At 53.1% G+C, this 15,895-nt stretch overlaps 1 protein-coding gene across 1 annotated transcript; it reads left to right on the top strand.

Moving 5' to 3' along the window:
• Positions 1-5: 5 nt before the first annotated feature.
• Positions 6-3,650, top strand: PTGER2 (prostaglandin E receptor 2 (subtype EP2), 53kDa; the record flags this gene model as incomplete). Its single annotated transcript, XM_009071204.1, has 2 exons — positions 6-707; positions 3,408-3,650. Coding segments are annotated over 2 exons (945 nt in total), but the record flags the coding sequence as incomplete, so codon positions are not given.
• Positions 3,651-15,895: the final 12,245 nt, after the last annotated feature.

The following is a 15,895-nucleotide window of genomic DNA, read 5'->3' as shown; positions in this document are numbered from 1 at the left end:
CCCGCCAGCGCCCAGCCTCGCTCTTCCACGTCCTGGTGCTGGCCCTGGTGGTCACCGACCTGCTGGGCACCTGCTCCGTCAGCCCCTTCGTCCTGGCGTCCTACCACCACAACAGCACGCTCAACGCCTTGGCCCGAGGAGGGCAAATCTGCGCCTACTTCGGCTTTGCCATGAGTTTCTTCGGCCTCGCCACCATGCTCATCCTCTTCACCACGGCGCTGGAGCGCTGCCTGGCCCTGGGGCAGCCTTACTTCTACGAGCGCTTCTTCAGCCCCCGCACGGGCTTGGTTGCTCTACCTGCCATCTACACCTTCTCTGCCACCTTCTGCTCCTTACCTCTGATGGGCTTCGGGCGCTACGTCCAGTATGACCCCGGGACGTGGTGCTTCATCCAGATGCGCTTGGGTCCCCAATGGTGCAACGGCAGCACGGAGGCCGCGGGGATGAACATCACCTTCTCGCTGCTCTATGCCACGCTGCTCCTCTTCCTCATCCTGGCTGTGCTGCTCTGCAACCTCAGTGTGATCGTGAACCTGGCCCGCATGCACCGCCGCGGGCAGAGGACACGACGCCTGGCCATGCTGGAGCAGCCCCGGGTGGCCACTGGCTGTGGCCGACGCATGATCTCCATGGCTGAGGAGATTGATCATCTCCTGCTCCTCTCCATCATGACCATCACCTTCGTCATCTGCTCCCTGCCCTTCACGGTGAGTGTGACTTCCTATCCCCACAGGTGACATCTCTCTCCCCAGCACCCACATTTCTCTCCTTCTCTTTATAAGGTTCCCCCAAATTCCACTGCCCAAACCTCAAGGGTGGAGGACAAAGGTTTTCACAAAGCTTGGGAGACCCTAACTCAGCCACAAACTCTTGGCAATTTGTACATCCCTTGGGGAGATGGGGGAATCATTCCCTGTATCCCCAGTGCCAGGAAGATGAGGTGGCAGGATCACAGGGTGGCAGGAGGACAGGGTGCCAGGAGGACAGGGTGCCAGGATCACAGGGTGCCAGGATCTCAGGGTGCCAGGAGGACAAAGTGGCAAGAGAACAGTGTGGCAGGATCACAGTGTGGCAGAATCACAGGGTGTCAGGAGCAGAGGTGCCCTCCCACCCCATAGAGGCTCTGAGGCCAAGAAGTGTGGCTCAGGCAGGGACTGGGGTGGGGGATTCCCTGGACCACATGGCTTCACTGCAGTCTCTGGGAGCCAGAGTAGAGGTGTGAGGGGTGGCAGAGCAATCAGTTAAACATCCAAAGATGGGGATGAAGGAGATGCCCTGAGCTGAAGGCTGTGAGTATCTGTGCTGGGCAGGCAGAGTTATCCCAGATTTCTATGGATGGAGCTGGAGATGTAGGAGGCAGCACCCACCTCACTGTTAGACAGAGGTCTCTGCTCCTCTGCAACAACGATGGATGATTTCTGGGATCAGAGATCCAGCACGTGTGCCACAGCTTGCCTCATCCCAAGGGCTGTGCCCACATCCCGTGCCCCAGCCATGTGTGAGGCTTCCAGCAGAAATCCAGGGATGAAACACCAAGGGAGGAAGGGGAGAGAGTGAGTCCCCTGACTCTGCCCTGGGCTCTCTCCACCACTTTTCAGCCATCCAAATCGTATTACTCTGACAGCAGTGTGGGCTCCAGAGCCTCTGGAGCCCCTGCCCGTGTGTGTGAGGCCCCAGTGCAGCAGATCATTTTACTCCCATTAGAAGTGACCCCACCAAGGTTGGGAGCACAGGCAGAGCTAATTTTGTGCTCAGGGTGTTTAAATAGACTCTCCCTTCTCTTCATGCTCCCTTTGTATTCCTAAGGGAAAAGAAAAGAACCACAGGCTATAAGCCGAGCCAGGCTCCGGGAGTTTGGGACAAAGCAGTGACGTCTGGGTGTTTGTGAGCATCTTGGGAGTCAGACTCAGCACCCTGACAGACACTTCAGCTCCTGACAATGGTCTTACACATCCTGGGCTGTTCTTCTTGTGTCCCAAAAAAGCCTGGGTTTGGGTGCTGTGATCATTATGAAGTAGGGGACAGATGGATAGGACCCTGTGAGCCTGCTTGGGGCAGACAGGATGGGAAAGTGCCGCTGGCAGGGATCCCATGGGCCTGTGGTAGCAGATATAACCTTATCCAGAGGCAGCTTTCCTTTTCCCATCGCTGAGCTCCCATGTGGGGTTGTGTCCAGGCTGTGCTTTGGCAGCAGCTCAAACCAAATGCCGCTGGTGCCTCCTTGGGGTGACACTTTCTCCTCTGGCTGGGACTGCCCACAGAGCCACTCTCCTCCCAGGAGCAGCACAGGCACATAGAACCCATCAGCCCATAGCACCACAAAATCCTTCCCCCAAAACCCCAGAGCCTGGGGCAGCCCTGGGAAACGCTGTGCTATCAGCAGTGTGGCCACCTCGTGTCCTGGGATGCCCCATCCCAGGATGGTACCCAATGGATCCCAGCTGAGGGAGGGATGCTCGTGCTTCCCATCCCTCTCCAAGCACCCTGAAATGAGGGGGTGGTGAAGTGACCCGAATGAGTAAGGAGTGCTGAGTCATCCTTCCAGGAAGCCCCGTAGACTGTGATGAGTGTGCATGTTGCAGGAAGGATTGGGGCGATCCAGAGTTCCTCATCCTCTCCGGCTGCACTTCTATTTATCCCGTGTGGTTTGCAAGGTGAGAGCCACCACTTCCTCCAACAGCCACTGGGTTCACTGTGTTTGGGCTAAATGAAGATTCATTGGGAGCGGGGAGCAGAGTTCCATTAGTTCATTTAAACCCATGGAGGGACCAAATGTGCTGAGACAGCGCAAATGTCCCCAAAAAGCTGCCCGGAGGATGGATCCTGGGAGCCCAGACCTGGCTTTATTTCTCCCTGGTTGAGGGCAGAGATTCTGACCCTCTGCTATGCTCTGGTTAGACCTCACCTGAAATGCTGTGTCCAGCTCTGGGGTCCCCAGCAGAGGAAAGACATTGAGCTGTTGGAGAGAGTCCAGAGGAGACACCAAGGTGGTCAGAGGCATGGAGCTGCTCTGCTGTAAGGAAAGGCTGAGGGAATTGGGATTATTCAGCCTGGAGAGGAGAGGGCTTCAGGGTGACCTAATTGTGGCCTTCAGTGCCTGAGGGGAGATTACAAGAAAGATGGGGAGAGACTATAGGGCCTGGAGGGACAGGACAAAGGGGAATGGCTTCCCACTGCCAGAGGGCAGGGATAGATGGGATATTGGGAAGACGTTCTTGGCTGTGAGAGTGGTGAGGCACTGACACAGGTTTCCCAGAGAATCTGTGGCTGCTCCATCCCTGGGAGTGTTCCAGGCCAGGTTGGATGGGGTTTGGAGCAACCAGGTCTAGTGGAAGGTGTCCATGGCAGGGGACTGGAACAAGATGATCTTTAAGGTCCAACTCATTCTATGATCCATGATTTTGCAGATCCATGCCTACGTGAACAAGTACAGTGAGGAAGAGTACAGCAAGTGGGACCTCCTCGTCCTGAGGTTTCTCTCCATTAATTCCATCGTTGACCCTTGGGTCTTCACCATCCTGAGGCCTCCAGTCCTGCGGCTCATGCGCTTGGTGCTGTGCTGCCAGTTGACCTCCAGGAACACGGACACCAGGACTTCATCCCCTGCAAAGACAAAACTGGCAGCACAGCTGGACCCCTGTGGGCAGTAGATCCATTCCAGGGACTCCAGATCTTCGGGAGACACCTGCCAGGTGAAGCACAGCCGTGACAGGTGTTGAGGAAGCTCTGCCTTACAGCCCAGAAAGAGACATATCTGCTGCAGGGTGGGCCAGGTGTGGGTGACCCACATATGTCACCTGGGAAGCACCTGGAAAGCCAGTGTGGTCTCCACAGGGCAAAAAAGTACAGGGGGACAAGCTCAGAAGGGCTGAGAGTACCTGGGTATCACTGTCACCCTTGGACAGAACAGCTCCCACCCGGAGAAGGGTGCAGGCTGTGTTCAGCCATGCTGCAGGAGGGGCAGGGGGTGAAGCATGGGGGGGTTTGATGTAACACTACAGTTGAGAGGGTGTTGGGGAACAGAGGTTCCTGCTGGATTGCTTCCTAGCAAGGTCTCTGTGGTAGTTTTGGGGTGCACATCTCCTGGAGATGGGGCTGGGTGACTATCGTGGCTGCAAGCACCCATCTCTGTCCCTAGGGATTGGGTAGTAGGAGGAAGGGAGCAGTGCATCCCCAAATATTTCCCTTTTTCAGTAGGCTGGTTGCCTAAGAAATGCACTTTTTCAGGTGTAGGTCTGTGTGCCTGTGTTTGTCCATCCCACCCCACCAGGATTTGAGGTGCTGGTGGGTGCCTGAGGGGCACTAGGGCAGAGAAGAAGCCAAACTGTGGCACTTCCCTCGTGCTGAGATGGAGCAGAGCTCTGTGGCTCCTCCTCAGCATCCAGTTACCCTTTGCCCTGTGGTTGGTGCAAGAGCCAACAAGGGGAATAAAAAGCCTGATCAGGGAACAAGAGGTTTGGAACAGAGCCATGAGCTTCACCTACATCCAGGGTGATGCTGCTGATGGGTTTTGGGTTTGTCCTTGAGTGGGACAAACCTGCTCAGGGGCATCACTTCTCTGGAGGTTTCATTTGAAATACATCCCCTCCAAAATCAATAAACCCAATAAACTAAGTGCAAAACCATCCAGATGATCAATCCTGCCCCATTGGGCAGTGTCCATGAGTGCTGCTATTTGGTTTTGTGGGGTGCCTGTTGCTCTTTGGGACTCCAGGCTGGTTCCCAGTGGGATGAGGAGCATCCAACCCACATCCCAAGGCTGTTGCTGCTGGAGGTCTTGTGGCTCCTATTTATGCAGCATCCAACACACAGTGTCATTGTGCTAGTGCAAGGAAGGTGCCTTCTTGTTTTGAGAGCTGCAGCTCTGCTCAGAAAGCCCAAAGGTGCCAAGATCATCCAGGTCATCAATCCTGCCTGTTGGGCAGTGTCCATCAGCACCACTATTGTGTCTTGTGGGATGTCTCTTGCTCTTTGGGACTCCAGATTGTTTCCCACTGGGATGAAGAGCATCTAACCCACATCCCAAGGCTGTTGCTGCTGTTAGGGGTTGCTGGAGATCTCATGGCTCCTATTTTTGCAGCATCCAACACACAGTGTCATTGTGCTATTGCATCTCCTTGTTTTGAGAGCTGCAGCTCTGCTCAGAAAGCCCAAAGGTGCCAAGGTTTCATGCAGTTCCTAAGTTGAGATGATGTAAAGAAATAGTTCTTATTTAAATAATAAATGTCTTTCAAAGGACTCTGCTGAATCATGTGTGGGTTTATGCTTATGATGCACTGCAGGGTAGATGTGGCTCCTAGAGGAAATGTGTCTCCTGCCTGGAGCATCTGTGGGATGAAGCCATGGGAATGGGGGGAGAGGGCAGGAGAGGAGGTTGGGAGGGGAAATGGGTGCCTCTAATTTCGAAAAAAATGAGAATAAAATGTGTTTTAGACATGTGTGATGACATTTTTACCTCACCACTACTTCTAAGCTACAGAAATCCACCACCACTGAGCTCTACCCTAAAACATTTGTATCCCACAGCCAGGGAAAAGCAGGCAAAGTCCCTACCTGTTATCAAAACACAAACCCCAAAAATACCTACCCTAAAAAAGGGCAGAACTGAAGTCACTGCTGTCAGGCAGCCAATATCCACAGGAAGTTTACTTGCCTCCAAGATGTGTGTGGGCAGATGTCAGCCATGGGCTGCTATTGCTCAAGCCCCAGCGGGTTTTTGGCAGCTCCCTGTGGCTGGGAGGGAGGCTTGGGGGTGGAATTTGGGGGGGGAGGGCTGCAAGGTGTGCATCTACATGGGGGTGAAGCTGGGGTGCTCCCACACCAGCACAATGTAATCATTAACCCCATGGCCAAGCCTTGAGTGTCCAGGTTTGGTTGAGTCCCACCTGCTGCTTGTGGGTCATAGTTGTTCCTTCCCAAATGATTCCCTCATCCATGCACACAGCAGGAGCAAAGGCACTTTCTGGGTTGAGGATTTGGTGCTGCCTGTCATGTCTCAGTGGATGTTTGGCTTGAGAAGGAGCCAAAAGCTTTGGGAAGAGCCGCGGGGCTGTGTGCTTTATTTATCTGGATGGTCATGACCTGGTTGCTCACGCTGGAATTTCAGGAGCAGTTGCCTAATGCTCTTCTAAGCCAGAGGGAAAGGCTGCCTGGGATGCAAAAGATGGAAAAAAACCCTTTAAAAATGGGGAAAATGTTGTAAATGGCAAAGTGGTCACATCCTGCAGGGCCCAAGGGGTGTGACAGCGGTGGGAAGAGGAGTCAGCGGGATCCATGGCAGCACAGAGGATAACCCCAAGGCAGGATTCTCCCAGTGACTCTCACCCCAAGGATTCACTCCTGCCAGCCCCCAGCTCTGCTGCTGACCACTAATTACCAGCTGCTTGTTTCTTTGGGAGGTTTATGGCTCCTGATCAGGAAACCCAGGGCTGGGAAACAACCTCCTGGCATCCATCCCACTGGGATCTACTTTTTGCTACAGCAGAGTCACTCTCCCCTGACAAGGGACAGTAATCCTGACAAGTAGGGTCAGGGGAAAGATCTGGATCAAATTTAATGCCAAAATAAAAGAGAAATTGGTGCATGCAAGGAGAGGAATCCCCAAAATCCAAGCCATAGTGTCATAGTATGTTAAGGAGTTGGATGGACCTTAGAGATCATCTAGTCCCAACCCCCTGCCCTGGGCAGGGACACCTCCCACCAGAGCAGGTTGCTCAAGGCTTTAACCAACCTGGCTTTGAACACTGCCAGGGCTGGGGCAGCCACAGCCTCCCTGGACAACCTGTGCCAGTGTCTCACCACCCTCACATGGGAAATTTCTTCCTGAGATCTAATCTAAATTTCCCAATTTCAATTTCTCCCCATTACTCCTTGTCCTGTCCTTGCAGCTCCTACCCAAGGGTCCATCTGCAGCTTCCCTGGAGCCCCTTCAGATCCTGGCAGGTTGTCCCTTCCAGGTAAGGCAAAGTCCCCTTGCCAGGATGCATCCTGAGCTGCTACTCATGGGCTACCCCAACCACTGCTGCTCACAAAGCCATCAGCCTTGGTCCTCCTGATTTCAGAGGAGAAAGGGGCCTTAGTTAGAGCTCTATGAGGACATGGAGGGCCATGAGTCTCTCTGTACCCTGAGCCATGAGCCTGCATGAACAGGTTTTATTAACGTCACTCAGGAGCCATTCTGAAAGGCAAATTAATTTGGCTCTCGTCAGCTCCATCGATGTCTGCACAATGACAAAGTGTCATTTCGGTGTCTGTGCCAGCCATTAATGACCTTTTTATTCCCACACAGGAAACCTGTTGGAGTAAGAACGCTGCGGGCGAGTCTTTATGTCTGCCTTTCCATCTGGAAATGGAGCTGTGGAGCAAGGGACAAGTCACTCCTTGGGGACATGGGAAGGCGTCAGCTGCCTCCCAGACTTCTTAATATGGAGAAGGACTTCCTGCAGTGGCTGGAGGGAGTGGGGAGCTGTGGGACCAGGGCATTGGGATCCTCTCCAGAAACTCACAGAATCATCAAATGGTTTGGATTGAGAGGGACCTTAAAGATCATCTAGTTCCACCCCCTGCCATGGGCAGGGACACCTTCCACCAGCCCAGGTTGCTCCAAGCCCCATCCAACCTGGCCTGGAACACTCCCAGGGATGGAGCAGCCACAGCTTCTCTGGGCAACCTGTGCCAGTGCCTCAGCACCCTCACAGCCAGGAATTCCTTCTCAATATTCCATCTAACCCTGCCCTCTGGCAGTGGGAAGCCATTCCCCCTTCTCCTGCTCCTCCAGGCCTTGTTCCAAGTGCCTCTACAGCTCTCTTAGAGCCCCTTTGGGCAATGGAAGGGCTCTAAGGTCATAGAATCCCAGACTGGTTTGGGTTGGAAGAGACCGTAAACCCTATCCCATCCCACCCCCTGCCATGGGCAGGGACATCTTCCACTAGCCCATGTTGCTCCAAGCCCTGTCCAATCTGGTCTTGAACACTTGAAATGATGGTAATTCAACAAAACTTTTTGGGCAATGGGCACTTTTAGCAAGTGGAGAAGAAAGGAAGGTCTCTTCCCTCTTGCTCCCTCTTTTCTGGCTAGTTTGGAACATCTCCATTTCTGTGCTGTCATCGGGGAGTAAACCCTTATTTTTTGGCTGTTTTGGCTTCCTGGGTGATCCCAAGTGCTTCAGCCTCATCTCTGCCAGGAGCAACCAAAGCCTTTCAACCTCCTTCATGTTGGCAGCAAACATGGGCAACATTTGGGGACAGCCTGTGAAGGTGGTGATGTGCTGTGGGGTGTGAGGTGCTGTTTCCAAGCCCAGCATCCCTGTGGAGCACCTCTGTGGACTGTGGGTTCTTTGGGAAGCTGGAGTGGAGGCAGAGCTGCCATGCCATGTCAGGCTGCCCTTCCGGGCAGAGGATGGCCATGGAGCCCATCTCCCAGGGCTCCAGGAGGGTGTGTGGTGTGATGGATGTTACACTGAATTAAATGAATTAGGCAAAGAAGTGACTTGAGGGGACATGGCATGGCTGAGCTCCCAAACCAGCTCTGCAGCCATGCCAGGACATTCAGTGGCTCTGCATGTCGGAGCTGATGGCAATTCCCTGTGGCTTGAGCACAGGGAAAAGACATGTTTGGCTTTACCATAGCTGCCTTCTGCTTTTGCAGCTGGTTTTGCATCTCTGCATCCCCATGGATCAATGTGGAGCCTTTACTCTGAATCCTTCAGATCACCCCACACCTCCCATGCTGAAAGGGGTATCAGCCTTTTCCAGAGGTTGGTTTTAGTATCCCAGACATCACAGGCTTAAAATCAGAGTTTGGCACCAAAACTGAGACAAAAAATGAGTAATTCCTGGCCTGTCCACTGTCATTATGAGGGCTATGAGGCCCTGGAAGCAGCAGAGCTGTGACAGAACTACCTAAAGTGAAAACAAACATATCAGAGACACCCAGCACAAACTCTTCTGTGAGTATATGTTGCTTGTGCCACATCAGCTTTGCCTAGGAATCCTGGAGTGGAAAGCACGGGCTAGGATCCTGCACCACCCCTGTGATTCCAGCTGCTTTCCCTGACACTTTGCCTCTCACAGATCCCAGCTGCTGATGTTTGTTACCGAGGAAGCTGAGCTTCCTCAACCAAGGGTGATGTGGGGTGGGTTTAAGACTCACAAGACAAGGAAGAACCTAGTAGATTCCTGGTGGAATCACACACTGCACAACCACATCATCCATGGGCTTCCCTGAACTTAGGAGAAACACTACCAGCCTGGACTTTAGTGCCAATGATGGAAAATCTACACTTTATGACTGGTCCAAATATCCAAATACCCTTCCAGTGCCTACAAGAAGCTATAAGAAAGCTGCAGAGGGACTTGGGACAGGGCCTGGAGGGACAGGATACGTGGAATGGCTTCCCACTGCCAGAGAGCATGGGTTAAGTGGGATATTGGGAAGGAATTTTTGGCTGCAAGGGTGGTGAGGCTGTTCCAGGCCAGGTTGGATGGGGTTTGGAGCAACCTAGGCTAGTGAAAGGTGTTCCTGCCCATGGCAAAGTTTGGATTGAGGTGAACTTTGAGGTCCCTTTCAACCCAAACCATCCCATGACTCTACAATTCCAAGGAGGTGCAACTCTCCTGCTCCTTGTTTCCCCTCCCAAGTGTACCAGGAGGGTGAGCTGGAAGATGCCAGGGATGGTGCTGGACACTGGGATGAGAAAGGCAGCCATGCATCCTTTCTGTCCCCCAATCCAGTCTCCAGCCAAAAGGCACATCCAGGGGAAAGAATGATGGCTCAGAGCTCCCCAGGGTCCTCCTCTCCATCTGGGGGATGTGCTACGGCAGAAAAACCAATCAAAGGGACAATCAACAGGCTGGGAAAATCCAGCCAGAGCTCAGAGATGATCTACAACTGATTGAAAACATTAAAATGGAAGTTTTACAACCCTAACTGGGAGGAGGAACTAAAAATACAGCTGCTGTGGCTTGGGGAGGGAAGGAATATCCAAGGCCACTGCTGGTTTCTGCACTCATGGCAGGTCTGGCACTTGCCTTTGGAGAAAGTCCTCTCCCTTAGGAACATCCAGATGAGGCGTGAGGTGATTTATAGCTTCACTTGCTGCTCTTCATCCAGCTCGTGTATCCGACTGGGAGGGCTGGATCACACTTCCTGATGCTCACAGGCTTTGCCATGAGAGAAAAGGCAGTGCTAGAGGTTTGGAAGGGGCACATTGGGTCCCTACTGGTAGCCTGAGGTGAGCAACATGTCTGGGGACACTGCTGGAGATCACAAGGCTTTCCCAAGCCAAGCTCCTTTTTTTAACCAGATTTCCCTGAAATGTGCAAACAGCAAATCCCTAGGGAAGTGCTGCCCATCTGCCAGAGCTGGGGCAGTTCCCAAAGAGACCAAAATCTTCAAAAACAAGAGACTAAACACTGTCAAGCTCCTGGCAAACATCTGGTTTTTATGAGGGCCATAAAAGCTGTGAGGCAGCGCTGAGCAGGGTGGGTGCTCCGTGCCCTGCCCTGTGTGCTGAACCTGGGGTCTCTCCCAAAATCCCATTGATTAGCTCAAACAGGACCCTGTTAGCAGCCTCATGAGCCTCATGCAAGGAGAGCAAAGATCCCAGGGTTTCTGAGCAAGTCTCAGAAAGAGATCCAGAAGATTCTCCCCCTCTATTCTGCTCTTGTGAGGCTCCACCTGGAGTCCTGCACACAGTTCTGGTGATCCCAACATCAGAAGGGCATGGAACTGTTGGAGCAAGTTCAAAGGAGGCCATGAGTTGATAAGAGCACTGGAGCACCTTCTCTACAAGGACAGGCTGAGAGAGCTGGGGCTGTTCAACCTGGAGAAGAGAAGATTATGTAGAGAGCTCAAAGTAACCTGCCAGGAACTGAAGGGGCTCCAGGGAAGCTGCAGAGGGACTCTTGGATCGGAGCTGCAGGGACAGGACAAGGAGTAACAGGTTCATACTGAAGGAGGGGAAATTTAGGCTAGATCTCAGGAAGTTTTTCCCCACGACGGTGGTGAGACTCTGGCACAGGTTGTCCAGGGAGGCTGTGGCTGCCCCAGCCCTGGCAGTGTTCACAGCCAGGTTGGCTAAAGCCTTGAGCAACCTGCTCTGGTGGAAAGTGTCCCTGCCCAGGGCAGGGGGTTGGGGCTAGATGGTGTTTCAGCTCCATTGCAGCCTCTTAACATACCATGATGATACTATGATGAAGTCAGACCTCTAATCTATGTAGGACTTTGTGTCACAGTGCTGTGGCTCTGGTTTTGCTGTGGTTCCCACTGAGCCACCTCAGCTGCAGGATGTGGCTGAAAGAAAACCCTCTGAAAAAAAACCACCTGAAAACACCTGTTTCTCTGAACAACCAGTTTGTGGGTTGTCATAGTCTAAACAGCAGCACTCCAGTTCTACTAGTCTGGCATGTCCCATCCCTGGGAGTGTTCCAAGCCAGGTTGGATGGGGCTTGGAGCAACCTGGGCTGGTGGAAGGTGTCCCTGCCCATGGGAAAGAGCCTCCAGGTCTCTTGGAGCCCCTTGAGGCACTGGAAGGGGCTCTAAGGTCTCCCCGAAGTTTTCTCTTCTCCAGGCTGAACACCCCCTGCTTTCCCAGTCTGGCTCAAGAGCAGAGGTGCTCCAGCCCTTGGATCATCTCCATGGACACCTCTGGACTCACTCCAGCAGCTCCATATCCTTCTGATGTTGGTGCCCCAGAGCTGAGGCAGCACTGCAGGTGAGGTCTCCCCTGAGCAGAGCAGAGGGGCAGAATCCCCTCCCTCATCTGCTGCCCACACCGTGGAGATGAGCTCAGGGCACAGAGGATTTCTGAGCTGCCAGTGCACTTTGCCAGGTCCTGTCCAGCCTCTCATCCCAGCACCACCAAGGATGCACAAGGGGACGGCTCTGCTCCCTGCTGCCTCCTCATCCTCTGCCTAGAAGCACTGAAATGGTACTGGGAGAACCCCCCAGAGCTCCCTGAGCCCATCACCCTCCACAGATCTGCTCCTGCACTGCTCTCCTCACCGACCTCCTGCCTCTGCTCTCACCTGTGCTATAATGCCAACCCTAGAAAGCATCTGGGAGATGCTGAATTAGCAGAATAGTAGTGGTTGTGATGGATGAAATCCACTCTGGATGCCATTTACTGGGAGCCCAGTATCACAAACACCACTGCCATGGCATAGCAAGGACAAGGTTTGATCTCTCTATTGCTGTGGAGGCAGGAGGAGATGCTGAGGGCCAAGGACAGATGTGAAACCTCAAGGCAGACAGAGTTTTGAGCAGAGTTAAAAAGAGAAGTAGCTGTTTACAAGACACCATTCCAGGGCGGTTTGGAGCCTGTTTATCCCTGGACATTCGTGCTACCACAGCTTTCGCCACACTGGAGAGCGATGGAGTTTGTCATATGGAGTGGATATATACATGAGACAACATTCATTTGTCATGAGCAGCTGCTGCTTCCCCTGCTCAAGACTTTTTCCATGTAGTTAGGGCTGGGAAATGCTGATTTACAGCTCTGAGGGCTCTCCAAGGGCCCCACAGAGGCTGAACTGACTCTTAGATCCATAAGGATGAGCCCTCAGGACTTACACTCAAACCAACCAGTGCCTGGGGAAGGCAGGGGCAGCCCATGCCCTGGCTGAAAGGCTCTGCCAAGTGGTCCCCAGGGCTGCCAGAGGAAGCTGCTCATCATCTTGGAATGATGACATCAGGAATCAGTTTTGGAAGCCTCTGGCATCCTGCCAGAGTGCTCCTGCTCCTCCAGTACTTCAGGCTTGCTGTCTCCAGCATCCTGTGGTCCCCAGGGGCTGTTCCCAGGAAGGCCATAAGCATCCCTCATTGCTGCTGCAGGACCATGTCCATGATGTAGATAAGGAGGAGCAGAAGCTTCTGCGAACCTCTTGTGGGTAGGGACAGGGGTCAGGGGGTAGGGGGCAAGAGAAAAGGGAAAGGGGAGAAGGGACAGGAGACAGGGAAATGGAGAAAGGAGGCAAGAGAAAAGGAAAAGGGGACAGGGCATAAGAGAAAGGGGAAAGGGACAGGGGAAATGGAGCAAAACAAAGGGAAAGGAAAAAGGGAAAGGGGGAAGGGAGCAAGAGAAAAGGGAAAGGGGGCAAGAGAAAAGGGAAAGGAAAAGAGGACATGGGACAAGAGAAAGGCTTCCAGGCTCTCTCCTGCTGTGTCTGGCCATTGGAATTGCTGTGCTTGGCTGGTTTCTCTGCAGGTGGCACTTTGCCATCAGCCTTCCATTCATTGCCTTTTGCCTTTCCCATTTTTGGCAGCCAAATCAGCCCTAGGAACCTCAGTGCTCCCTGTGAGATGCTCTGGGAGCTGAAGGCTTGTCACTGCTGAGGGGTTTGGGGACATCCCAGGACATCCAAGTGAAGAACCCCTGACCTGCCTGAGAGGGTTCAGGGATCAAACCCAAACCCCAGGACATCCAAGGCAGGACATCCTTTGGTTCAAGCAGCTATTCCCCCCTCAGAGAGGTCATTCCCTCTGAGCATCCTTCCTGAAGTGGTTTGCTCAGCACTTTCCTCCTTGGTGGAAATTCTTGCACAATCCAGGGCATTGTGGCCAGCTCTTCCTCCGTGGGCATGGCACTTTCCTGCCACTGCATCCCACTGGCACCAGCTCCAACTGGAGAAACTTGGCTCAGCTTCAAACAGCCACTGCTCCTGTGATGCCAAACACTTCTCCAGTAGATACACAAGAGCTATTCTCTTAATTATTCATTACTGTGATTAACATGCATCAACTGTTGGAATAAACCCTGAGCTGAGAGGGAGCTGAAGGGCCCTGGTGAGGCACATCCTGCCTGCAGAGTGTTTGGGAGCAAATATTCAGCCTCTGACAACATTTTAAGGCAGATGAGCTCTGCTCAGGCATTGCAGTGATGCTCTTAGGGATATTTGCTACCAATGCCTCTGCACCTCCATCCTGCCCACCCAAAGGCCCCGGAGTGCATTCCACATCCCCTGCCAGGACAAGGATCCAGGTCCAGTCAGCAAACACCATCACATTGCTGCTTTTCTCTGCTTTTCCCCTCTGGGGAAAGAGCAGCTCATGTTTTCTCACATTTTTCTGAAGTCACTTCGTGTTTTGAGAAGGATGTGCTAAGCCAGGGAGGATTTCTTCTTGTGGGCGTGTTTGCTTTGAGACTTTCCTTCACACAGCAGTGCCTGCTGCATTTCTAAAGTCTTATTTCACTGCTCTTTCACCCCTGCATGGTCTTACTGGTGCATTTCTGGGACTGGAAGGGTGCTGACAGCCCATGGGGCCACAGGTCCCTGTCCTCACAGAAGGTCACTTTTGGGTCCTTGTCCTGGCATCAGGGTCCCTGTTCCTATAGAGATGGTCCCTTGTCCTTGTAGGGGGTCACTGTGGGTTCCTCATCCTTGCAGAGACACCCTTGTAGGGTGTGCCTCTCCTCATATGGGGGCCTTGTCCTTGCAGGGAGGTCCTGTGGTGTCCCTGTCCTTGTAGGAGGTCATTTTGCGGTCCTTGTCCTGGTATCAGGGTCCCTGTTCCTATAGGAATGGTCCCTGTCCTTGTAGGGGGTCACTATGGGTTTCTCATCCTTGCAAAGGGTCCAAACCCCTTGTAGGGTGAGCTTGTCCTTGAGGGAAGCATCCCTGCCCTCTAAGGGGGTCCATATGGGGCTGCAGCAGCCAAGCTCCCAAGGGAGCATCCCAGGGCATGGCCCTTCAGGGGACAGGCAGCATGGAAGGAGACAAGGAATCAGCTGAAAACTCCAGTTTGTGGGACTCCCCGTCAGCCCAACAGGTTAAAAGCCACTGTGGTCTGGAACATCCCACACAGTCAGAGGCAGAGGGTATTGGAATGGGACAGGGCAGGAGGAGGTCACTGGGAGAAGGCAATGACCAGTAGAGCAATGAGCAGCCAGCAAGAGCTGAGATCTGCAGAGAATAAAGTGATGATCACAGAGCCATCAGCCTACTGCCAGCTGGGCTTGGGGGCTGTGAGGGACATGAAATACCTTTGTTTGGCCAAGAAAATGGAGGAGACCTGTCTGTAAGTCTGAGAAAAATACCTCCTGTCATAGATTCATGTAATGGGTTGGGTTGAAATTAAGGCTTATCTCATTCCAACCCCTCTGTCATGGGCAGGAACACTTTCCACTAGCCCAGGTTACTCCAAGCCCCATCCAACCTGGCCTGGAACACTCCCAGGGATGGAGCAGCCACAACTTCTCTGGGCAACCTGTGCCAGTGCCTCAGCACCCTCACAGTCAGGAATTTCTTCCCAATATTCCATCTATCCCTGCCCTCTGTCAGTGTAAAACCATTCCCCCTTGTCCTGTCACTCCAGGCCCTTGTCCCAGGTCCCTCTGCAGCATTCTTGGAGCCCCTCTGGGCACTGGAAGGGGCTCTGAGGTCTCCCTGGAGCCTTCCCCAAGCTGAAAACCCCCAGCTCTCCCAGCCTGGCTCCATATCCCTGATATCCAGCAGCAGATAGAACAGCTGAGGCAAAGATCTGGGTCAAATAGGTGCCAGTAACCTCATGCTGGTGCAGGGACAGGGGACAGTAATGTGCCTGTGACAAAGAAAAGCCCAGCCCTGTTTTCCTGGAAGACTGCAGATGCTTCTTGGCACTGCTGAAGCACTCGTTTTCCTTGGAAATCCTTGATAAAACAGAGGAGGGTGAATGCACAGAGGAGTTTGCCCTCACTGGACTGTAGTGGATCAGGGAAGATCCATGGGGGGGGAGGGGAGCAGAGCTGCTGATGACTCAATTTCTAACCATCCTCAGGATCTTAGAGGGATGTTGCTCAAGAAAAAAATCATGGAAAGCTGAGGAGGTCCAAAGGAAATGGACAACAGGAGGTTTGTGATTAAATAGCTTTAAATCATATCCTTAAAAATACAGATCTACTCTGGGAGCTGTTTGGGAC

The sequence above is a fragment of the Acanthisitta chloris genome, unplaced genomic scaffold (genome assembly GCF_000695815.1).
Source record: "Acanthisitta chloris isolate BGI_N310 unplaced genomic scaffold, ASM69581v1 scaffold5560, whole genome shotgun sequence".
Classification (NCBI taxonomy): Eukaryota; Metazoa; Chordata; class Aves; order Passeriformes; family Acanthisittidae; genus Acanthisitta; species Acanthisitta chloris.
This window is presented reverse-complemented; position numbering and strand designations above follow the sequence as displayed.